The sequence below is a fragment of the Mytilus edulis genome, chromosome 4, assembly GCF_963676685.1.
Source record: "Mytilus edulis chromosome 4, xbMytEdul2.2, whole genome shotgun sequence".
Lineage (NCBI taxonomy): Eukaryota > Metazoa > Mollusca > Bivalvia > Mytilida > Mytilidae > Mytilus > Mytilus edulis.
In genome coordinates this window covers 33734796-33760764 of record NC_092347.1, presented here as the reverse complement: position 1 = coordinate 33760764, position 25969 = coordinate 33734796, and the positions used below count along the sequence as shown (strand labels likewise).

The following is a 25969-nucleotide window of genomic DNA, read 5'->3' as shown; positions in this document are numbered from 1 at the left end:
AAATGTCTTAGATATCTTATATAATTTCATTTTTATGAGATATCTTATATATATTATGAGATATCTTATATATTATATAAGATATTTTATATATTTATATATCCTAAAATTTATAAGAAATCTTATATACTTTATAAGATATCTTCTAAAGTTTATAAGATATCTTATATAGTTAATAAGATATCGTATATAGTTAATAAGATATCTTATATAGTTAATAAAATATCTTATATAGTTTATAAGATATCTCATATAGTTTATAAGATATCTTATTTAGTTTATACAAATCGATGTAACGCTAGCTTGATAAGACTTAAATCTACTGAACTAATTTTGGCAAGGCCAGCTAGTCTGACATTGAGATCTATTTATATTTGGAGCGTGGAAAACCAAGAAGTAAATTTTCAGTTGTTTTCCAGACAAACTATTTTTTAGATGATCTGCTACTAAAATAAAATAAATAGTGAACAACTGATACAGCTGTTAAGAGTAAGTTTTTGAATTCTAATTTTTATCAAATGTATGCAATTAAAGCGTTTAATTATACATTGTAGTACTAACGAAAACAATAAATTGATATGAATATTATAAATATCTACCATAGTGTTTGTTAGATTTGTTGTTTGCTTAACGTCAAATAGGAAAACTTTTATGCATTTTCAGGAACAAAAATAAATAACAATCAATTTGAACACAAATTACTAGCTTCTGGAAAAGGAAGGTAAATTAAATGTTGAAATATAAAAAATAGAGAATAAGGGTAAAAATTAATAAAAAGGGGGAAATGATTATATATAAATACTACAGGAAGGAAAGATTTAAATATTTTGTTTTTCGTAGTGGCGTAGAAGTAGACTGGATAGTTTGGGGAGGGGGCAGACATCAGAAAGTGAAAAGTCGAGTGGAAAAAAGGGGGGAAAACCCAAACTTTTGAAGTCGGTATATATGTAGTCTATATATGATATGATATTATCGCTAGTTTACGAAGCTTTCGTTTGATCATACTGACTGATAATTTCCTTTCCCTGCACAGTAGATTGATTTGAAAAAATATCGATAGAAACCAAAGGCGCACGTCCCGTTGACAATAAAATTAACAACGTCGTCGTTGGTAAAATAGTGATAAACAGCTAGACTAGGTCATCTCAACTCGATTGCCTTTAATTCGAACTTTCGTACCGGCTGAAGCAATATTTTATTAGAATCGATAGAAAATCGTCGGTTTCCTCAATCGGCATTTAAATATTTAATTTGTATTAAAAAAAAAGTATGTGGTTTGGGTAAAGCAGCATAGGACAAAACGTCACATAGTGCTATAAATTATATAGCTTTGATTATTTTTTTCTGTTTTTTTTTTTCTGTCGACTTTGGAATTTACAATTGCCAAAATCTTGACATATATTCACACGCGTTCATTGAGATTAACGCGAATGTCACGTTAACGTGAACTGATTAACGTGAGTTTCCCATGATGGTGCTCGATCATGTGAAGCTCGCGTGAAATTCGCCTGAATTTTCAAAATATAGTCCTGATTCAGTCATATCATATCAAGCAAATTAGAAAAAAAAACTAAAATCTTTAAAAAACAAATTAACAAAAAACTCTTTTGAAGGTAAATCTGACGTGAAATTTCACATGCAAAGTTTCTGGTGTTAATCTAGTGAATCTCAAATTCACGTGAAAATGTGGACGTGAGTTTTACGTACGTATGCTCGTCAAGTTTCACAATCATGTGATTTCACGCGAGCAAAATTTGTCTATGTAGCATAAAGGCTGTGAAATATTTTCAAAATTAAGGAACACAAAATAATCTTAAGATTTCCCGTAAACAATTACTTTCCACTTTCACTTTCTATTTTTAGAAAAGGTATTTTCCTATTTTGATTTTCAGAAAACATGATAAAAAGATGGCGACGTCGATGAATGAAAAAGGCAGTGACACCGTTTCTATATTTTCTCCAATTTTGACGCAGATTCTTTCATCAGCAGAAATAGCTTCTTCTAAGGTGAAGAAAATTCTTAATGATGGTATGTTGTTTATATCGAAAATATGAGATAACAAAATAGAAATCTAATATATTTCAAGTTGTGTTTTTGTTGTACAAAAAATTTATGATGATAGTTGGGAATATATGATCATATATGTACCAGTACAGGTATTATGTGTATTACTTCATTATATTAAGTATATTGACCAATTAATAAACAATTGACAGACATTAACAACCAGGGAGGTAGTTTGGTTCATAACAAAACTACAAAATAAAGATCAGGGATAGTCCTATAACACATGACGTCGGGGGGCATTATTTACTTTATTTCTATTTACTGTTCTGATATTTTTTTTTACTATCAGTGTGCACCCGCATTCCAAAAAAAATAAAAAATGAAAATATCAGTATAAAAACGTTAAAAATTGAATAAGAATGCAAAGTCATATGTTATAGGACTAAGCCCATGGGAAGAACCAAGATGAACTATATATATCCCTTTTGGGATTCTGATTCATAAATCAGTTTTTCATTTCAAGTTGAGAAACCCAAAATGGATTGCTAGATACATATGTTACAAAATAAACAATAAACTTAAAATTGTATACGAAATGGCAATTCCAGCCATGAATAAAGGATATTTTGAGGTAGACAGGCTTGACAAGAAAAATCACTAATCGCTAATACCATGCAGTTACTATAAGATATTAGTGTTTAATCAGGACATTATTAATGTTTTGTTTTGTAAATGAATATTAAGAAAAGAAGAAGCTTCTTGGTGCCAATTAATTGACATTTTAAGAAATTAAAGCAGCACTTTTTTATTTTTAAATATAATGGGCAAATTCATAGTGACAGCACTTTATAGGATTATCTTGAAATTATGAAATGATTCCAAACTTTCGGCAAACTCGTAATTCAATATTTTCACAAGTTATTTGTACAGATATGTCAAAAATAATTTGGCAATTAAGAGGTCTCAGGCAGCGTAACTTAAAACATGATAATGGCCTTTTTTTCACTGGATGATATGTAAGCATTTATTTTTGGCATTTTACAACTTGATATATATATCATGCAAAAGGTAAAATTTACAGGCTTAGATCTCATAGCTATACATATATATTGATCTCAAATTACATTGTGCTACATTGTACCAGTAATCAATTCTTATAAATAGATATGTGATTTTCCAGAATTGGTGAAAGAAGTGAAAATCAGTAAAGATGGAGAGACTGAAAAGGTTAAGAAGTTATTAGATCTGTTTGTCCAAAGCCAGGATGAGGGTAAATGGAATACACTTAATGAGGTTTTGGAAAATATAGGTGAGTTAATCAAAGTTTAATTATTCAAAATTCACAAATTGGTACCAATAGATATAGGAAGATGTGATATATATATTACCTGAACAGTCTGCATGGTTAGCCACTAGTCCGATGCCCCAGACTAGTGAAATTTCATTCGGACTAGGAAGTATTTGCAAATCTTTGTTTTGACCAATAAGAAAAATGTCAAAATATTGGTCTTCGGACTAGTAGTTGAAAAAGTTTTTGGTGCAGACTGCTGAATGAGACAACTCTCCATCAAAGTCACAATTTAAACCATTATAGCGGTCAAAGTTAGGTACGGTCTTCAACACAGAGCCTAGGCTCACACTGAACAGCAAGCTATAAATGGCCCCAAAAATTACTTGTGTAAAACCAACGGTCTAATCTGTATAAAAAAGGAGAAAGGAGATAAACATTAGAACCACATAAACAAAGGACAACCACTGAACATCAATGCATACTCAAATGAATGATGTATATGAGATCTTTGTCAATGAAAATACAATGTTATTAGACTTGTGGGGTTCAATTAGAGTTATGTAGGATTGGACGATTATTTTGTACCAAGTTTGACACATGAAAATTCTAGTTATATTGTGTGTAAATGGGATACAGAGTTTGGGAGGAGGACACATGAAATTACAAGCACTATTATAACAATGATAAGCGGGATATAGGATGAGTACAAATCAATAAGGGGGATCTAAGATCAGACCCCCCTCTCAATGAGACCCCCTGTATAATGTATGAAAAATTCTAGATAAAGTTTGCTAGATTGTGGGGATAACTATTCATATGGCATCCTAGTCTGCTATGTCCTTGTGTTTTTTTAATGACTTTATGTTTATGACTTGCAGGTTTTATATTTTTGCCAAAGGTGTTAGAAAAAGAACACAGTTTAACAGTACAGGAACAAATGAAAAAGATAGTAAATTGTCTTTATAAAGTTGACATAAAGACTCAACCATTATCTCAAATTGCAAAAAATCATGGTTTATTAACCGAAGCAGATGTACAAGACATAGGAACAGAATGTTTAAATCAAGAGGAAAAGGCAGCATTAATAGTATTGATTGACAGGATTGTAACTCCGCCTCCTGATGAGTGGTATGATGAATTCCTTACATGTTTATGTGAAGCAGGGCACCAAGAGGCTGTCAAGAGAATGAAGCAAGACTCAATATCTCAAGGTGATAAATCAGTCATAGACATCTGTTTTAGTAGCTTTAAAAGTTTCCGGCAGTTTATTTTGTGTAGAATTTAGATGTTTCACTCTTGACATTTTGCTATATTTTGGTGTGTTTTTCAAAATTTTATTTCGTACATAATAAGAAAGGAACATTCAAGTTCATTAGTCAAAATAAATTGACAACACCATGTCAAAAAGAGAAATACCATAAGGTAAACAACAGTTTACAAAACACATGATAGAAAAGTAATGATCAAGCAACAGGAACCCCACCAAAAAAACTGAGGGCTGATCTCTGGTTCTTTGGGGGGGGGGGGGGGGGGGGTAATCAGTCCAGTGCATACCAATTTTTTGTTAAATTTACAATTCAAAAGATTTATTGTCTGTACTTGGTTGAATTTCCAATGAAAGGCAAATATTTTTTAACTGGATTAACCATGTGTTCCTAAATTCATCATTTAATTCTGGAAAATCTCAACTACCATTGCAGTAAGAAGAGTCCTTAATGCGTTATAGTTCACAATTTTAAGAAAAAATACTCTTTTATTCAAGCCTTTCCTTCATTGAATTTTTCACTGTTATTTATTAAATCTTCAATTACTTTCTGTTTTAGATGACTGTGGGGCTGTTGGGGAAACAAAACCAGAAGGTTATGCATTTGATGATCATTGGAGAAAACTTATCATGGAATTATTTTACAATCATTTGATAAGTTCTGTTAAAGCCTCAGAAATCCTCATAAACCTGACATCTGTGTTCAGCATAGGTAAGAATTAGTTTACAAATCAAATATACACTGTGTGTGTAAACAATTGATTTATAATTGCGTTTAGTACCTACCATACCATGTAATGCATCCACTTGTAACATATTGTTTTCATCCTTATTAACATGGGTATTTGGGGACAGGCCAATATATTTATGTGCACCCCTTTTTTCCTAATTCAGAACATTTTTATGTCCCATTTATTGGCATTATGTATTCTTGTCTGTGCGTCCAGTCGTCTGCTTATTCGTTTGTTCGTCTGTTTATTCATTGGTTCCTCTGTTCATTGTTTGTTCATCTGTTGGTCCGTCTGTTCTGCTTCAGGTTAAAGTTTTTGGTTAAAGTATTTGGTCGAGGTAGTTTTTGATGAGGTTGAAGTCCAATCAACTTGAAACACAGTAGACATGTTCCCTTATGATATGATATTTCTATTGGGGCATCCTTGTACTATGAGCACATTCTTGTTTTATTTTCTTTTAATTTAATTTATTTGTCACATTTTTCTGTATTATATGAACATAAACAGTGTAACTTGTGTAATTGGACACACTGGGGAACCAGAAAAAAATATCAGATAAAACAGGGTGGCTGATTACTGAGGTTTTTTCTGCAATGATAGGCATATTAGGGACCATTAAAATGTGTCGGTTAAGGGCATAGCCAACTGTTTATTTCTGACTTTGAGAATTTTGTCCCTTTAAGATATATAGGCTAATGTTTTACCTGCTTAAATTAAATATGTAATAAAAAATATACCTTCATGTGCTTCTTTTTGAGTAAAATGAGGTCGAAATTTAAGATATTTACTCAAAATTCAGAATTGTGGAAGTATTTTTTTTCCCGACAGAAATGCATAACTTTGTGTTTTAAAATATAAACAAAATCTGTTTTTTGTAAAATTATTTATAAGTTTTCTTTTAAATAAGTATCATATAAAGTTTTGAAATATTTTGTATAGAAATAACTAAAATTTATCAAATGTTCATGAATGTAGAAAAAAACGTAATTTTTTGCTGTAAATTTATCAAATTATAAAAAATTGCATCATCGACTTTTTCATGAAATTTAGAACATATAATCTCCATACATTATCAAACCCAATGTCATTTTAAAAAAGAGGGGTCCATGGACTCGTTTATAAGTTCAATCAGTTTGAATAATAAAAATTAGTCAAAAAGTGCATCTTGTCCCTATATGTCACAGTTTGACATGGCCAAAATAACATTTTATGTTAGCAATGTCATTACCTCCCCTGTAACTGTAACCTATGCCCTTAAAGCAGGATGTTTGAATACTCAGGTGTCTGGTTAGACAGATTACACTGTACAAATAACTTTTCTCTTATGGTTTTGTCCTGTTATCTATTTCTTGCATGAATATATACATATATATTAATGATATCTTATGTTAAAATCTGCCAGCTATCAAACTTACAACTTCCCACACTGAGGGCTAGCATACCACCAAGGCAGGTATTATTGCAGGGAGATCTATTTTTTGTGTTGTTAAAAACTAGCTTTGAAGTATATTTAACTTTAGATGAAAAGAGGACTATAAGACTGACAGAGAGAAATAAGACTTCAGAAGAAGCTATGATATTACTGCTGGATAAATTTGATGAGAAAGATTCTCCTGGGAAGTGGACAGCATTCAGAGCTGCCCTTGTTGAAGCAGGTAGGTCATCTATAGATGTATAATTTTATAATAATTCCTGACAAGTTTAAGGCCAAAGCTTTTGAAAAAATATGGCATTTTAGTTTTCTAATTGTGAATTGTCCTTTTCTTAGAGCAGCATATAAGCTTAAAATGTTTTGGTTATATACTCAGACAGCTGATGTATCACTACAAATTATTCACAGTCACTCAAGTTTTTTTCATAAATAATACTGATATAGCAGAACTATTTTTCACAGTCATACTAATCTTTCATATGTTGTGACCCATGCACATGGCATGAAAATACGGATTTTTTTGTGTTATTAAAATTTGCTGTTACAAAATATTATAAATGATTTTAAATTAAGGAATGTATCTCCCTCATGCAAAGCTATATTTGGCTATACCTTTTGGACCTTTTTGATTATAGCTCTTCATCTTTTATATAAGCTTTGGATTTTCAAATATTTTGACCACGAGCATCACTGAAGAGACATGTATTGTCGAAATGCGCATCTGGTACAAGAAAATTGTTACCGTTAATTTAATTACAAGGCAGCTATGACTGATGGGCAATAGAAAAGATGTTGAAGGCAATGCTGTAACTACTGATATCATTCCGATTGAAACACTTTCAATATAAACATAATCATAAGAATTGATGAATTTTTCATCCATTATCCAACTTGTGTTTCAGCCGCAAGCAAATGTTATAAAAGCTATACACAATGCTTTTTACCACGAAAGACATCAAGTTTGACCTCTCTTGAGTTATGCACATTTATAAATGAAAAAAATGCTAAATCTGTCCTTTCAGTTCTCCAACTTTATTTTGCCTCAACCAAATGTAATTAAACTGATAAACAATGCTTATAATCACAAAAAGGTCTTAACTTTGTGAATCCTTCTTCTGTATGTGGAAGTTGACTTATGCATATTTTAAAACAAGCAGGGACACCAGTTTTGCCTATAGTCACATTCTCCATTTATTTCGTGTAAAAATTTGTATTTCAATAATTATTGTATCTTAATGTTCACTTTTTATCATTTTGTTTTGTATTTGTATTGAACTTGTTTTGTAGATTATGAATGGATAATAAGGGCAATTGAAGGTAAAGATGTAAATTTTACCGAACTTACAACATGGCAGAATATGATTAATATTTTTACCAAAAAAATTGTGGGTAAAATAATTCCAAGTCGCCTATTACATGACTTGTGTAATGCGAAGCTAATAAGTGAACAGGAATCAGAAGAAATTAACAAAGAAGAGCAATATAGAGGTGACACAAGTGCAGCATTCCTTTTGTTAATCAGCATTCCACGACGGAATCTTCAGTGGTATCCCAAATTTATGGAGATTCTCTTTTTAAATGGATGGGATGAAGTTGTAGCAGAGGTTGATTCAGATGAATGGAAACGTACGTTTGTTCCTACTAGTAGATTTAAAATTATTTTAAAATGAAAAGTGTTTGATTACTACAAATTATGAAGAAGCACTTGTTGTATGATTAGAAAAAAAACACAAGTTTTACACATAGCAGCATGCTAAAATGTGTTTATTTAACCAACATGGTTCTGTTGACATTTCTGTGGAATAAATAAATAAACAATACAAATTCTGGTTACATAATTCGATCAATAAATACAATTTTTCTAAAATTATTATTCAGCAAACCATGCATATAGACTTCAAAGAAACAATTTTAAAATTTTGTTGAACTATTACTGAAGGTATTCAAGTTTTAGAAATAATTATGTAAACAGAATAAAATATAACAATGTATTTTCTTTCCTTAAAGTTAAGTATCAAATTTTTAAAGATGAAATATTGGCAAATCTCCTGTCAACAAAGTTGTTCAATCACTTTTCAGCAGAATTGTTATATTTTAAGATCAAGTTACAGTAAATAGGCTATGTCACAGATTTTGATAAAATTTGGCATACAGCTTTAGCTCATTGAAAGATTATTGAAAATTGAAAAAATAACGCATTTATCTTTTTTGATTTCTGAAATACTACTGATTTGATTCTTTCAAAATAGGTGAATCATAAAATTTCAAAATATACTCCATAGATTTTTCTTTAAAAAAACCTATATGTTGTCGGTACATACATTTCTGTTTGAATGATGTATATCCTTATTTTATTAAAGTTATGTACTGTGGATTCATTTTAAGTCATTGGACACCAATTTTCGTGGCCCAGAACCACAAATTCTAATGTCCAACGAATTACAAATTTGCTATAGATAACTATGCAGACTCTTGCTAAACCATGAAATCAAATATCCATGAAAATGCAAGTTTTTCTCAATCCACCAAAGTTGGTACCCACTAAAATAAATGAATTAAGTATGATGTAACGCCCAAAGATTTCAGTTGGCAACCAATATTAAAAAAATGGCAGTTAAAATACACTGAAAGTTCATGTTTTTATTAAAATTTCAATGTATCTGTATATCAAAATGTTTGTGAATTAATTCAAGAATAGTCTATTAACTAATTTTAAAAGGAATCAATCAATAATCAAATGCTTATTTAATTAATAAAAAAAATTAGGAATCCTGCAAAGACACATTCCAAGTTCTTGATACTTTCAACTTTTGATTTTGATTTAACGAAATGCATTACAAATTAAAATATATTTTCAGGGTTGAACCACAAGCATCAGCATAAGATGTCGGACAATGCTAAGTATTATGCTGATCAAAGTTTTTGTATTAATATGGAGAAAGGAAACTTGACGAAAACACTGCCATCTAAATTCCAAGAGTCAGAAATTCAGGAAGACTATAAGTCTTGTTAGTATCTTTATATTTGATTGGTTTATCTCATAAAATTTAGATTTAAAATAATTCAAGCTCACATGAATTATTTCTCTACTAATTGGATTGAAGTGCTCTACTAGGTGAAGGGAAATATTCTAATATTGCATATAATTGAACATGCTGTTTAAATTGATGTAAAAGACAAAGAAAACTGAATAAGTGATATGCTTAAAGATTTCCTTAAACAATTTAAAAGTGCATACAAGTTTTGAGGAATTTAAATAGTGATCTTACTTTTATATTTAAGAAACTTGGCTTTTTACAAATTGATATCTTTGTTTGTTTATGTCTTCATGTCTTGTCATTTCACAACTTTCAGTTTCACATTTGTGCATTTTTCCATGAAATGCTTATATTCTAATGTCATTTCATCATTCTAACCTTGGGTAACTTATTCATAAACAGATTATGATGTGGGAGTAAGCTTGTAACAGCCAAAACAATTCATGATGTTGCTGATAAGCTGACACATCAGCATGTTTGTATTTTACCATGGGTGTGTACTTTAAAAAGCATTTGAAGAATGCAATATTAAAATTGAAATTCAGATTATTTTTCCAACTTGTAAAGTTTACTTGGGTAGACAGGAGGATTGCTGTATCTGGTAACTTTAAGAAGCCAATGATTGACTTATATATTCATTAGGGCCCCGCCTTCAGGCAGGTCGCCCTATAGTGATCAGTCTGTCCGTCCGTCCATCTGTCTGTCAGTCCCTCCGTAACACTTTAACTTTGTGTCCGATCCATATCTAGAGAACCATTATGATTTCATACTTTATACTTAACATGTTTATTAACCACCACCAGAGGGCGTGTCGTGATGTATGTACAACTTCCTAGGTCAAAGGTCAAGGTAAAAAACTTTGGTTTCAGTTGACAACCCTGTGTCCTGTGGTGAAGATCATGTCCCCTCCATATCTAGATAACCGTTATGATTTTATACTTAATACTTAACATGTTTATTAACCAACACCAGAGGGTGTATCATGATGTATTTACAACTTCCTAGGTCAAAGGTCAAGGTCAAAAACTTTGGTTTCAGTTGACAACCCCGTGTCCTGTGGTGAAGATCGTGTCCGCTCCATATCTAGATAACCGTTATGATTTCAAAGTTTATACTTGACATCCATTTTAACCACCACCAGAGGGCGTGTCATGATGTATGTACAATTTCCTAGGTCAAAGGTCAAGGTAAAAAAAACTTTGGTTTCAGTTGACAACCCCGTGTCCTGTGGTGAAGATCGTGTCCGCTCTATAATCTTGAGAACCGTTATGATTTCAAATATTATACTTGACATCCATTTTAACCATCACATCATGCAGTCATATCACTATTATACTATGAAAGTAAGTTGAGAATATTTATCAGTTTTAACTTAAAATCTTAGAATAAAATCACACACGAGACTATGTAATAACTTCAAATAATGCTTCATATCAGATTATCCATACAACTTATTTACCCTACGTTATTGACAGCGGGGCCCACAGAGATGGCTCCCATCTCAATGGTATCTAGTTTTGATCTGTTGCTTTACATGCTTATTTTTGTAGGGGGTTCACCGCCCAAAAATAAATTCTTTTCTTAACTTTGAAAAGATACCTTCAAAAATAAAATCATTTACTGATAATTTCATTTATAGATTCGGAAAATCCAAGAATATCCAATAACAACCTGAGTTCAAATGACAGACTGGAACAAGATGATGGACACTATATACACAGATCTACAATGATGGAATTGTCTATTGATGATAATAACCCTTTGAATGATGAACATGATGAAATTACCAGAGAAAAACAATTAGCAAGGACCTCTCAGATCCAACTGCCAGTTCCTGCAAGGAGAGGTCAAATAGGTCAGAACCTTTCTTTTGTACCAGAGACATCTGTTAATGAACCCCAGCCAACAGATGAGGAATATGTTCAACCAGACTCAATCATGCTACAGGATGTGAAAAGGAACCTAGAAATGGAAGTTAACGGGGAACCAGAGCAAAACATTCCTGTAAATGGTAAACAAACATATTTTTCTAAATACAGATACAAGTAGTCCCCCCCTTTTTTTTTATCTACCAATAATTCTGATCGTATTCATTATTTTTTAAGTATACCTATACAGTAATAGAATCATATTCAAAACAGTGTGGTCCTGGCGATTGATTGACGACCTAAATTATCCCATTGACTGGCAGGGATGATTCCACTATAAAGTTTAGGGCCGCTTAACGGCCCTAAAATCGGCGAGCGGCCCCCAAAAAAATAATGTGAATTGAAATTCCCAATTCAGAAAAAAAAATGAAAAATCGATATTTTCGGAAATGTTTCCGTCACCGATTTAGGCATCTATAATTTTTCATAGTTTGTCATCAAAGCGTTTTAAAATCCGAATGAGCATGCTGTCAACGTTCGCGTTTTATTAACAACGATTTAGTTATGTCAACATATGGTAAACGATTTTAGCAGCCGATGGAAATGTAATGGGAGTATTTGATCTCGTAAAAGCAGATCGCCCAGCAGGTCGATAAAAAGATGCTTTTTGTCAAAATGGGTCTCATTGAAGCAGACCTCGGCAGAGAGCAAAATTCCAATTTAGATATAACAATATTGAATAAATCTAAATGAGTGCCGATCTCATTAAAGGAGATCGCCCAGCAGAGCCGGTTATATAATATGATGAAAACTTTTTTTTGTAAAAGAAATTAATTTATATTTTGTCAGGCTCTACTTCCTCAAAAGACAAACGTTTCAGCGTTTTTGAAAATACATGTGGATGAGAGATCATTCATGAAATGGGTGTCAACATCATGGAATTCAGTTTCTCACAAGTTGTGAAGTCTGAAGATGATACAAAACATAATAATATTTAAACACAATGGTTCAATGCTCTAATTTCCTACACCTAAAGTAAAACTATGGGAACCTCCTACATATTAAACAGAAAGCAAAAATCACAAACAAATCTTATCCAATAAGTACTTGAACTTTTGTAATCAATTTTCTGAATTCAACAATTGACCTGTTCAATTTGAAATCCATTTGAATCAAGGTTAATTTATAAAGATGACCTGCTGTTGAAAAAATTACCCAAATGGATGATCTTTTTCAGTGGTTTATGTTAGCTGTTTTATATGTAAAAGGCCTAGATTTATACCATAGCTAAGAGAAGATAGTGCATCATGTGCAATAAACTTCATGTAACAACTTCCCTGGTCTCAATCCAATAACTGTTAAGCGATTTGGTAATCATCTACCAGTATATCATAATCAGTATCCCGTCCAGGATTATTCAAAATGTTACAACTTATTACAGCAGTCTACAGGTGAAACTTAATATAAATTTTCCGTTTTTACAGGAACAGAATGTTAATTATTTCATCTTAAAAGTTATGCATAAAAAATTCCCAATTAGGATGAAAATTCCCAATTAAATGGTCAAGGGACCCATCCGAAAACACCTGGAATCATCCCTGACTGGGACAGATTAGGTGAACGTTTGTCTGTAAAGACCATTGCTCACTTCTTACTTATTATAGAATTTGAACTGTGAGGTCACCAAAGGTTCTTAACGCCTTTAATAATAAAATAATTCGAAAAATTATGTTTTGATTTATATTATTAATATAAATCAACACATCATATTATTCCGGATTCGTTTTTCGAATTGCTTTATTTAGGTGTTGAGAACCTTTGGTGACCCCACAGATTCAGTGTCTTTTACAAGTACATAGTGAGCAGTGATTGTTACCGACAAACGTTCACCTTATCTGTCCCAGTCAATGGGATAATTTAGGTCGTCAATCAATGGCCAGGACGACACTGTTTTGAATATGATTCTAAAAACATAAAGGATATGGGTATCTTTCCGTGACAAAAATCAGTACATTAACAGAAAAAAATTAATTATAAGTTTTTTGGAAAAGTTAACTTGGCCCTTAACACTGTGCATTTTTTTAAATAGTTCCATTTAATTTTTCAGTTTTTGAGGACATGAAAATTGACTCTGATTCTGAGGATGATGGACCAAGTCAACCACCAGAACTATTAACCTTGAGGAGTTATCAGAAAGAGCTGGCAGCCCCAGGATTACAGGGCAAAAATTGTATTATTGTGGCACCTACTGGTAGTGGCAAAACACATGTGGCCCTCAAAATCATGCTGGTATGGAGAGATATCTTGTAATATATAAATCACATAAAATTTCAATTGTTCATTTTCTGAATCAAATCCTGTATCTGATTAATGAAATTTAAATGATTCATAACTCTTGAGTTAATAAGTTAACCTAAATATTGATATTAACAATGAAAGTTTTTTCATTGAATTGGATTGAGTAGAGTAACACAAGATTGATTTGATACATTTCAAAGCTTAAAATTAAGAATTAAATACATAAAGGTGTGGATGGGGGTTGACAGAATACTCAGAGAATAATGGGCTAAGAATATAAAGAATAGAGAAAATAGACCACAAAAATTAAAAATAGATAAAGGATAACATAACTTACATTTCAGGAGCATATGAATCAGGTCAGAGCAAGACGTCACCCTAAGGTTATTTTTTTGGTTGAACAAGGAGCACTAGCCCAGCAACAAGCAAAGATGTGTATAAAGTACTTACCTTGTAAAGTTAAATTAATCACTGGAGAAACACAGAGGAATGAAAGACAAAAAAGTTTCTCAGAATGGCTTGCAAAGTATGTGTTATGTACATGTATATATTAAAAAAGGTAGATGTTGTATGATTACCAATGAGAGAAGAGACAACTTTCAACCAGAGACCTACAGACAGAAATGTAAACACAAATAAAGGTCTTTTTATGGCCTTCAATAAATAACAAAACATATACCATTGAATGCTATAAAAGGTCCCATATGAAAAATTGAAATAATTTGCAGCAGGATCTGCTTAATTGTTATAAAAATAAAAAAACTAACACACAGCAACAGAGGATAACAACTCCTCACACTCCCAAACTTTGGATATGCTGACTCCTACAGGGTTAAGGTGATCAAAGGAACTCCATACAACTGACCTTTTTATTATGTTTAAAACTCTGTTATTTGTTTGATACCACTATTGTCATACAGGTCAGTAAGGGGATTATGCATTATGCAGGAGAAATAAAAAACAAACAAAAAAATCTATGCATGTAATATAAAAATAAAGAATATGGGGACTGGGTATCCATTAATGACACACAATCACCAAAAAATACACAAAGGCAAAGGAACAGCACATTTATAGCTGGTTTTCATGGCTTCATATATATTTATAATGATTAAATGAATGTTTTAGACGTGACATCTTGGTAGTAACAGCACAACTACTGGTGAATGCCTTGATAGAACAAGATGTAACCATTGATGACTTTACATTGATGGTGTTTGATGAATGTCATCATGCCCATGCTAATCATTCCTACAACCGAATTATGCAGGCTTACATGGATCAGAAAATAAAAAATGAAGCAGAAAGGAACAAACTACCAATGGTTAGAGACCTAAACTAATATATTTTTTTAAAGCCCCAACCATACTGACTCTAATGGAGGGAGCATTAAGTTTTACCCTTGTCTGTATGTCTTGAACATGGTTTCCGTTCTCTTACTTTAGTTTGCCTCAACCAAGTGTTATGATGATTACTAACACAAAACACAGATCAAGTGTGAAATTGGGAGGTGTCACGATTACCATTCTAGAGTTATGACCCTTTACAAATGGAAAAATTATTGAATTTTTCATTTCCATTCTCTTACTTAGTCTTAAGTTAACCTCAATTTAATGTTAAGAAACTTATACACAATGATGATAATTATTATTACCACAAAACCCAGATCAAGTATGAATTTGTATACCTTTATACTTTTATCTTCGGGTCCTTAAATAAGCCAACGGTTTCTACTGACCCCTCATCTTGGAATGTCATAATGCAATTTCGCGTCTCATAATAATGGCATAATAATATATTTATATATTTTATACTTATTAAAAAATAAAACTTATTTAGGTGTGGTCAGCTGAACATGAATTGGTATGGGTTCCAAGTCTTTGAGTAGGGTTACTTTACCTTTCTTTAGTTATGCAGCTTTATAACATTATATGCAAGCAGGGGCATCATCTTTGTCCCATGCACACATTCCCTATTCATTTGCAAATATTTTCCTAGAAAAAGTATAATTGTACATTTTTTCAATCAGAATTAACCAAACATGTTATATGTAATAGATTGTAGGTTTAACAGCTTCAGTAGGAGTAGGAAGGGCTAAAACAACCGAAGGAGCAATTGACTGGATCAAAACTATGATGGCTAATATGGATGCTGAAGAACTGGCTACTGTCAGAGTTAACATTGATGAGTTGTCTGAGTATGTTATTGTCCCAGAACAAGGTATGAAATATGTTATCATCTAGGTGTAATACCGCCAAATCATGGTACGTCACATCCGGTTGCATACGAAAATAGGTCGAAAAAAAAATTTCCCTTGAATTTGACAGTTGTAGGTCATTAATCCTACATTTTATTGCAGTAAAACATTTCTGTGTCATAAACATATGTCTTGGGTATTTCAAAGCACAATTATTTTTTTTATTTGGGGTTGCTATAGAATATTTTGTAAACTTTAGGTTACATGGTTACTAAATCTTGTACACAGGTTAAAAAAGGGGAGAAATTTGATTGGTTAACTTTCAGTGATGGTTATTTTCTTATATGCAATGAAATGTTATGTGAAATTTTTTCTATAGTACTCAAGATAAAACTTTACTCATGTCAAGTAATGTTAAACTAATAAGCAGATATTTGTATTCGGTTACATTTTGATATACCACAAAACATATGAATTTTATACTTTTTTAAAGTATGTTACACAAGTCATGTATTGTACAAGTAAACAATGACCAATCCTGACCAAGACAGGATGAAAATGATACTCTGTTCAAATTCAAAGAGGATAATTTTTTGTGCAAGGTTAGGAATATAATTTTGAATAAATTTAAATAGAATAGTTGAATTTCAAGTATTGTTGGGGTACACACTGTCAAAATTTACATTTTTTTTTTCAGTGATAAAGCGCACTGCTCGTAGAACAAAGAACTATTTTGGAGAAGCTGTAGGAAAGATCATGGAAGTTACTGAACGGTATATGAAGCAATCTGCATGTAAGTGGATAGTTTTAGTTGTCTAGATTTAAATATAGAATTATGAATTGTAGCTTTATATATAGAGGATTTCACAGTTAAAAGTAAAAGAAGATTATGAATATATAGGGTGAAATGGTGATGATTTGAAATTTTTTAAAGATATCAAACAGTTATATGATATACAGGGGGTGTGGCTTTCCCTTCCCCTCCCCCAGAAGATTAAATGTTATATATACTGACTTGGTCAATACCTACAAATTAATGTGTGTATGAAGTGATATCTTCAATCAGTGAAAAGATTAAGCCAAAAACTACTATTACTGCATCTTCTACATGTATACTGAAATGGAACTGCTTATTTCAATTGATAACCGGATAATAAAACTATGTTACATTTTGTATGTTTACGCATTTTAGATGCTGATGGTCTTGGTGCAGATAAAGATAAGATTTTAAAGGCACCACCGGTCAAAGGTTCTGACCAATACACTCAGTGGATTAGTAATTTGTGGAGACAAACAGCTAAAGTCTTCAACCAGGAGGCTAGAAGATTCTTCACAACTTGTAGAACCTATCTAGATGTATGTGTCAAAACATATGAAATAATAATGTATCAGCATACAAATATCTCATTTTCAAGAAGAATGTGAGGACTTACACTAATTCTTCAGTTCATTTCCGATTAGTTGAGTTATAGAAACTTACTGTAAGGAATAGGCATTCCTATATGCATGCATACCATAAAATTTGATGAGACATTCTGAGAAAACAGTTTCATAATTACATAGCTAACTTAGGAGGTATTCAGGGATCAATATGCTAATTTGTCTGCTTTCCATCCATACTTAATATCCTCCTAACCAGAGACTTCTTATAGGAGTAATTGTCCTCAAAAGACAATTTTTACCATTTTTTGTGTTTTGGGCAATTACCTTGAAAACTCAAACTATACAGCGCACTCTTAACAGACCACAATACCACGCACAAACAGCCATTATGACACTCAAATAGCAAAAATGATCAATTTCTGCTAATTTGTCAACATCATTTAGATTCACTTCACTCCTTATAGGGTTATTGACATTTATACTCTTCTTTACTTTTTCTTGGCAAAACTATAGTATTAAAGTATAAGATACATCCATAATGGCAATCGCCTAACTGTGTGTATCTAATTTACACCAAGATATTATGGTTAATGCAAAATGACAGATGCCAGTAATTTTAGAGGTCATATTTTTTGCAGCAATTTGGCCTTATGTTAAGGAAAAAATTATAAATGCAGGATTTCATTTTTTGATAAAATCTTTTTTGAGTATAAAAAACAGGTAAATAGCAACAAGGATAAGCAAGACGAATTTTACAAATAGGTCAGCATAGCTGAAAATGTCAGCTTAGCTCAAAACCTATTAAAAGTAATGCTAAATATCTTTTGCATCAATATCTTACACACATTAATACAACAGGAAATTTAACTTTCAAAATCTGTTAAATAGGAATTTAAACAAAATAAATTTAATAGATTTATATTTGAAGAACATATAGGTTACCCTGCAGATTTAGGGGTATGTGTAATGACTTTTATTTTTGTTTTCAGCTTTACAACAGAGCCTTGATTATATATGAAGATGCAAGAGTAAAGGATGCCTTAGACTTTCTTGAGGATAATGTGAGAAAAGTCAATGAGAATATAATTGCTGATGAAACAGACAACAAAATGAATACACTCTATAAAAGTAAGTTAATTTGTCATTTTTCATGTATTTTTGCACCTATATTTCCTTCAACAACTAAAATGGAAGATAAAAACAACGTTTTTGTTAGACAAGCACCTTTTTTGGCTTCAATGAAAGAGAATAATTTATATTTGGTCTGAATCTTGATAATTGTGAGTTGTAGTGTACAAAATTTGAAATCAGCTGTGAAACCACTTCCTGTTTGCCGACAGTTTAAATTTTACAACACTCACCCTACAAACAAAATTTTCATCAATCTTTTTTTGGGGCTTATATGGAAGGAAATACCAGTAATCAGTAATGCTTCAGTTACCTGAAATAAATAGCATGCAGCAAATAAACAGTATTGGTCTTGTTTTTCATTAAAATTATAGAATTGCTGCAACTTTCAAAATCCAAAGCTCCATGGCTCCACCCCTCAAAACACCCTTTCTTTGATCAATTTCATTAATCAGACTACAGTAACTGTTTATGTATGATATGATATTATTATGTTGCTAGATTTTGATATACCTTTGTAAAGATGGGATCATATTTTTGTAAGGCTGACAGATCTAGATTTTTTTTCCTTTTTTGTAGAGAGCAAGGTATTAATGGACCACTGTGTTAACGATGTTAACCATCAAAATCCCAAACTAGACACTTTGAGAAACCTGATAGCAAAAACATACAAAGAAAATATGGATTCCAGGGGAATTGTCTTTGTTAAAACAAGAGATCTGGTAATAGCTATACAAAACTGGATGAAGGAAACAGATGGACTGAAAGCTTTAAATCCTGTTAAGTTTGTTGGTGCTCAGGCTAGTGGAGAAAAGGGAGGTACGTAGTAAGATTATTTCTTTCCTGGTTTGATAAAAAAAAAATGGAATCAGGTTTTATGTCAATAGATGTATACACAGTATTGTGATATCTTTTAAAAATAAAAAATCCAATTTTGCCAGATGGTCATAGTAATGTTAGTTTGGAAGGAATTGTGGTTTAGCAGGTGTTACTATGGTTTCATTTCTTTTCCATTGTTTCCAATTTTCGTAGATATCTAGTTTCATGGTTTTGTTGAGGTCTGCATACAAGCCTATAATAAATTGGTCATTCTTTGAACATTTGATTTTGTTGTTCACCTTTACCCAAGAAATCCATGAAAATTGGTATCCAATGAATATTAATGAACCCACGGTATCTTATATTAATCATTGTATTTATTCTTTTTGGACCCTTCAATAATTCCCCTCTGGACACAACATGTAGGTAACAAAGTTATATTGCACAATTACAATTTTCAATAAGATTCTTATATAACTTTCACATTAAACACTTTAGGGGTTGAGGAGAAGTTGCAGACCACAGGTAAATGTACTTTTAAATACACTTAATACATCAAACAGATTTTGTACAATTAATTCCAAAATTGTCCCAATGAACCCTCAATGCACAAAAAAATATATGCTGTACAATTTCACTACTCTAACAAGACATATACAGTGAAACCTGGCTAAACCGAATCCTGTATAAACCGAAAACCTGTATCAACCAAACATGTTTTAAAGCACCGTCATATCAAGTTGTATGTGTTGTATAAACCTGAACATCGGCCAAAACCGAACAAAATCAAAAGTCCAAAAGAGGTTCAAGTTATACAGGTTTCACTGTATCAACAATTTGGTTTAAATCCATAAGTATTTTTAGGGGACTTAGGGTAGATGAACTGTTTACTTCCTTCTTTTATATGTAAATAGCAGTACACAATCAGTTGTTATTTGCTTAAATCTGCAAATTTTGAGACATATAATTGGCAATAAGGGTGTAATTCTATTTAGATTAAAAGTGGTTTATTGCATTGTTTAGACTATTTGAAACAAATATTCAGTATTTGATTTTGTTTTTGGATAACATTTTTTATCTTAGCAGTGAAAGTTGAAAGGGGGAGATAACTGTAGAGTAAAACTATTTTATTGACTGTTTTTTCACATGTTGCAAGAAAATAATTTTGGTGACAACATTTTTTCCCTTCTTTTTCTTAAAGTAATAATTCTATCTCCTAGATGATCCACCTGAAGGATTGTAAATATATTGTGAACAAATAGATGGACAGACAGAGGAACATCATGAATATTGTATATCCCCAGATATCAATGATTTGTTCACTATGGTGGATACTCTTATGAATCTTTCCAATTAGATAAGACATGTAGAGAAAATTTATCAACTCGCTAATTGAGTACAGGGCACATCTTGCTATTGTGTAGGAATCTTGTTTATACTTAAGAATTGAATGCTTCTTTTTGTATTAATCTTCATTGGGGTGTATAAGCATTGACCGAAGTACAATTTGTATGAAGGGTGGAAGCGCTTCATTCTAAAAATGTGCGCACGTTTAACGCTTTTACAACCCTATGAAGTTACAAAAAGAAGTTTAATACTTATAATAACATTTTTTAGCTAGGATCAGGAAAACACGATTTTTATCAAGTTTTTATAAGCTCACCTGGCCCAAAGGGCTTTTCTCATCAATTGGCGTCCATCGTCGTTTACTTTTACAAAAATCTTCTCCTCTGAAACTACTAGGCCAAATTTAACCATACTTGGCCACAATCACCATTGGAGTATCTAGTTTAAAAAAAATGTGTCCGGTGACTGGCCAAACCAACCAAGATGGCTGCCATGGCTAAAAATAGAACATAGGGGTAAAATGTAGATTTTGGCTTATAACTCTGAAACCAAAGCATTAAGAGCAAATCTGACATGGGGTAAAATTGTTTATCAAGTCAAGATCTATCTGCCCTGAAATTTTTAGATGAATCAGACAATCTTTGTTGGGTTGCTGCCCCCGAATTGGTAATTTTAAATAAATTTTTCCGTTTTCGGTTATTATCTTGAATACTGTTATAGATAGAGATAAGCTGTAAACAGCAATAATGTTCAGCAAAGTAAGATCTACAAATAAATCAACATGACCAAAATGGACAGTTGACCCCTTAAGGAGTTATTGCCATTTATAGTCAATTTTTCACAATTTTCATTAATTTGGTAATTTTTTAAAATTTTCACAAAATATTTTCTTCTGCATCTAAAGGCCAAGTTTATTATAGATAGAGAAAATTGTAAGTAGCAAGAATGTTCAGTAAAGTAAGATCTACAAACACATCACCATCACCAAAACAGAATTTTGTCATGAATCCATCTGTGTCCTTTGTTTAATATGCACATAAACCAAGGTGAGCGACACAGACTCTTTTAGTCTTTAGAGCCTCTAGTTTAATTTACCTGTGCACTTTATTGTGTCATCATGAATGATAAATTTTATTGTGTAATGAAGTTGCTTAAGGAATAACGCGAGATTGCAGTGTAGCCAATCAGAATAATGTATTATAATGAAATAATACAAATAACAGGCTATTATTTAAACTTGGAATTATTTTTAATTATGGAATTTGCTTGATTTCTTGAGTTTAAAATTTATAACTAATTTCATGTTTATTTGGTAATAAAATCTTTTGAGTGGTTAATAACACTTTCCATACTATGTATTTTGGTTAGATAGTGTTGTGCGCCGCACAGTACATTCTATTGAAAATATACTATTTTCTTTGTAAATAGGAAGTGTTGTGCGCAGCACAGAACATTTCAGTACAGAATAAATATGGAATTTATTAAAAATTCAATAATAAGAAATTAAGCAAATTCCATAATTAAAAATAATTCCAAGTTCAAATAATAGCCTGTTAAATCCTATTACCTACAGGTATGACAAAGAATGATCAAGACAATATACTGCAGTATTTCAAAGAAGGGAAACATAAACTAATTATAGCCACATCTGTAGCAGAAGAAGGATTAGATATACAGAAATGTAACCTTGTCATCAGATATGATCATGTGACAAATGAAATAGCCATGGTACAAGCTAGAGGTATGATAACTATATATTATTGTATAATTACAATGATTTATGCTCATTATCAGTAGAAAAAGATTAAAATGGTTGTTCATACAATATATATAAGAAAATTGTGTGAAGACTTTCAAAATGGATTTTAACTTTCAAAATAGAAGTAAATTAAATTACGAACTTCATTATATATTTGGGAACTTTTCAGCTTGACTGAAATTTTTCTTGCATTATACTAATTGTTTATTTTATAATTCTTTTAAGAAATGTATCACCCTTTATTAATCTGTGTCTTGCTTTGTCAACATCATCACCTATAATCTGGAACTCTTGTTGACAGGAAATTGCTTCATAGAATTCCACCAACTTGTTTAGTTTAAACATATTTATTTGTAGTGGATTGGGAAACAAGTTATTGCAACTTATATAACTCCCTTTCCTCTTTGTGGGTGTGATTGCTGCCTTGTAGTGGCATAAGTCTGCTCTTTTTCAAAATCTACAAAGAGATATGGCTCTCTCTTAACAAAGTGTCAGCCATTTAATGTCCCCTTCTAATGGACTATCATCATTTCTCAAGACCATAAGCACAAAAGGTATCAAGGGAGAGCCAAAAATTCAGTCCCTGAAATTTTCTCCTCAGAACAGGGATAGAACCAGGAACCTCTTAGTAGTAAGATGCACTGACCACTACACGAACTTGTATAGATTCTTCTACAGAGCTTGACATACTGCACTTATTTAATTTGTAAATTTTTTATCTTAATGATTCTAATTCCAAAACATACATACATGTTTCTTTTTGTTAATAAGGAGACTGCAAAAAACTTTACACATCTTCTTTGGAAGACTCACACCTTTTCATTTTCTTAAATTTCTTATTAATCTATAGGGAACTGTTGGTTGAAGGACGCCTCCAGGTGCGGGAGTTTCTTGCTGCATTGAAGACCTATTGGTGACTTTCTGCTGTTGTCTGTTCTATGGTTGGGTTGTTGTCTCTTTGACAGATTCCCCATTTCCATTCTCAATTTTATTCTTCTTTTTAATTTGAAAATTGTTAAAGATATGTCTGAAGATTTGTTTTCATCCATTAGAAACTATCTTTTATTTTTATGAAAGAAAATAACATTTGAATTGTTGCCCTTTATTTTCAGGGAGAGGGAGGGCTGAAGGAAGCAAGTATTATGTAATTGCCAGTGAAGAAAAGATGACAGCAGAAAAAGAAGAATTGAACATGATGAGGGAAGCTAGAATGAATCAGGCAATTATTCATCTACAAAACTTTATACATGATAACAGACAGAAATTTATACAAGAAATAGAACATTTACAATTGGAGGCCAATATCCAACAGGAGTGGGAAAATACAAACAAAGGAGGAAGAATCATTGGTGATTTTGAATTTGAAATGAGATGTGGAAAGTGTAATGAATTCATCTGTATGTCAAAAGACATCAAGAAGATCCAGGCTGCTCATCATGCTGTGATTGGCGAAGAAATAGCGAATCATATAAATACAATTAGGATGCCGAAACCTACTTTTGAAGATGACAATATAAAAATGGGTTGTGGTAAAGTCAATTGTAAGAAATGTGGAAAAAATCTTGGTAATATAGTAATTTATAGAAAAGCACAATTCCCAGTTCTGAAAATTGAAAACTTCTTGGTATCCGATAGCCATGGTAACACAGATGTGTACAAAAAATGGAAAAATTCCCCTTTTGTTCCTCTAGAATTGTCTTCACAAAATTTATTGGATAGAGCCAGGGGAGTCCAGTATATTTTTGAAAGTTGAACAAAATGTTATCCTACATGGGTTGCTTTTCTACGTACCATCTTCAAGTCATGTTTAGGTTTATGACCCCTTATGTGTATTTTCAATAGATGTGTTTGAGCTTTTGATTTTGCTATTTGATAAGGGACGTTCTGTGTTAAATTTTCCTTAAGAGTTCAGTATTTTTGTTATTTTTTCTTTTACGAAATTTTCAAAGTGGAATGATATCAAAACAGCAAAAATACTGAATAAAAGATACACACAATTTGTTACATATACCAAAGAGAAAATGTTGTTCACATAAGTTTTTGAATATTGTCATGTTGTAAATAGACATTTTAACTTTAATAATTTTGTATGAAGTAATTTTTATATCCAATATAATAAACAAAAGTATTGATTATAATTAATTATAAATATACAAAATATATAGCAAATTTTATTTTTATTTATTATGTGATTACATCAAAAGGCATGTAAATAAGATGTATATATAATTACATGTAACACAGTCTTTCATAAATGTTATTTATATGTTTGTCCCGTAGGACACTGCATCAGAAATGTGAAAGCTTTACAGTATTATCTTTTTGACCATTGAACAATAATATACTTAGTTAACAGTCTTTGCAGTGGATTGATAAATAAGCTAATTTTATATTATGATGTGTTAATTTGTTGTCTGCTACTGTTAGTCTGTGCAAGGACACAATAATAATTTTAAAAGTTGTAATAGAAAAGCAAAGATATGCTATGGTCAAGTTGAAGTTACCATATACATGTATATGTCTAAGAGAGTTATCCCTCCTCAACCATTCTTTGGGTATTGAGTATTGTTAGAATAGTCCATAATTAGTTATATGCCTTTGCAAAGCACAAAATAATTGATAAAGGTTGAAATTTTCATTTGGATCTGATCCTTCTTTTTTAATAATGCATAATGCATGTCTGAGAATATGAAATTTCTACTTATGATATATTGATACAGCATTTATTTTTATAAAGAAAAAAAGTCTTTATGAAAATACCTATCTTATATCTAAACTTGTATTAGTGCTGCTTGAGGAGAAAAAACTCTCTGAAAAATAATTAAATGTTAATTTTGTCTTGATTATACCAAACTGACATAGTGGTTATTGTTTGTTGCTGTATATCATATTTGTTTTTCAATCATTATTTTGTACATGAATCAGGCTACATTTATATTAGTTTTCTCATTTGAATTGATTTTCATTTCTCATAGCTGACTGTGCCATATTGGTTTTACTCATTGTTGAAGGTTGTACAGTGACCTATACTTCTAAAACAATATATAACAATAAGCATGAATTTATGTCTTTCTTAAATATTGACCATTTAATAATTGTAACTAATATATGTCTAGTTGAATGACTTTTCAGTATTGCTGGAGAAGATCTGCCTATAATAGTTATCAAAAGTACCAGGATTATAATTTTATACGCCAGACGCGAGTTTCGTCTACATAAGACTCATCAGTGACGCTCATATCAAAATAGTTAAAAAGCCAAACAAATACAAAGTTGAAGAGCATTGAGGACCCAAAATTCCCAAAAGTTGTGCCAAATACGGCTAAGGTAATCTACTCCTGGGGTAAGAAAATCCTTAGTTTTTCGAAAAACGATCAGTCGTAAAAAGAAATGATGAATTATATCT

At 31.5% G+C, this 25969-nt stretch overlaps 1 protein-coding gene across 2 annotated transcripts; it reads left to right on the top strand.

Annotated features, from left to right (window-relative positions):
• The first annotated feature begins 395 nt into the window (after positions 1-395).
• On the top strand, positions 396-24322 carry LOC139519520 (ATP-dependent RNA helicase DHX58-like). Of its 2 annotated transcripts, XM_071311638.1 has the most exons (19): positions 397-489; positions 1893-2029; positions 3189-3317; positions 4178-4510; positions 5123-5275; positions 6815-6949; positions 8014-8352; positions 9585-9734; positions 11404-11775; positions 13740-13921; positions 14275-14456; positions 15059-15254; positions 15988-16150; positions 16825-16920; positions 17320-17483; positions 18500-18638; positions 19218-19457; positions 22378-22545; positions 23676-24322. In XM_071311638.1, the coding sequence occupies exons 2-19, from the start codon at positions 1909-1911 to the stop codon at positions 24314-24316; spliced, it is 3903 nt and encodes a 1300-aa protein (XP_071167739.1). In that variant the 5' UTR covers positions 397-489; positions 1893-1908; the 3' UTR covers positions 24317-24322. The 2 variants fall into 2 exon arrangements, with proteins under 2 accessions (XP_071167740.1, XP_071167739.1); XM_071311639.1 differs by lacking the exon at positions 16825-16920 and having other exon boundaries at positions 396-489.
• The last annotated feature ends 1647 nt before the right edge of the window (positions 24323-25969 follow it).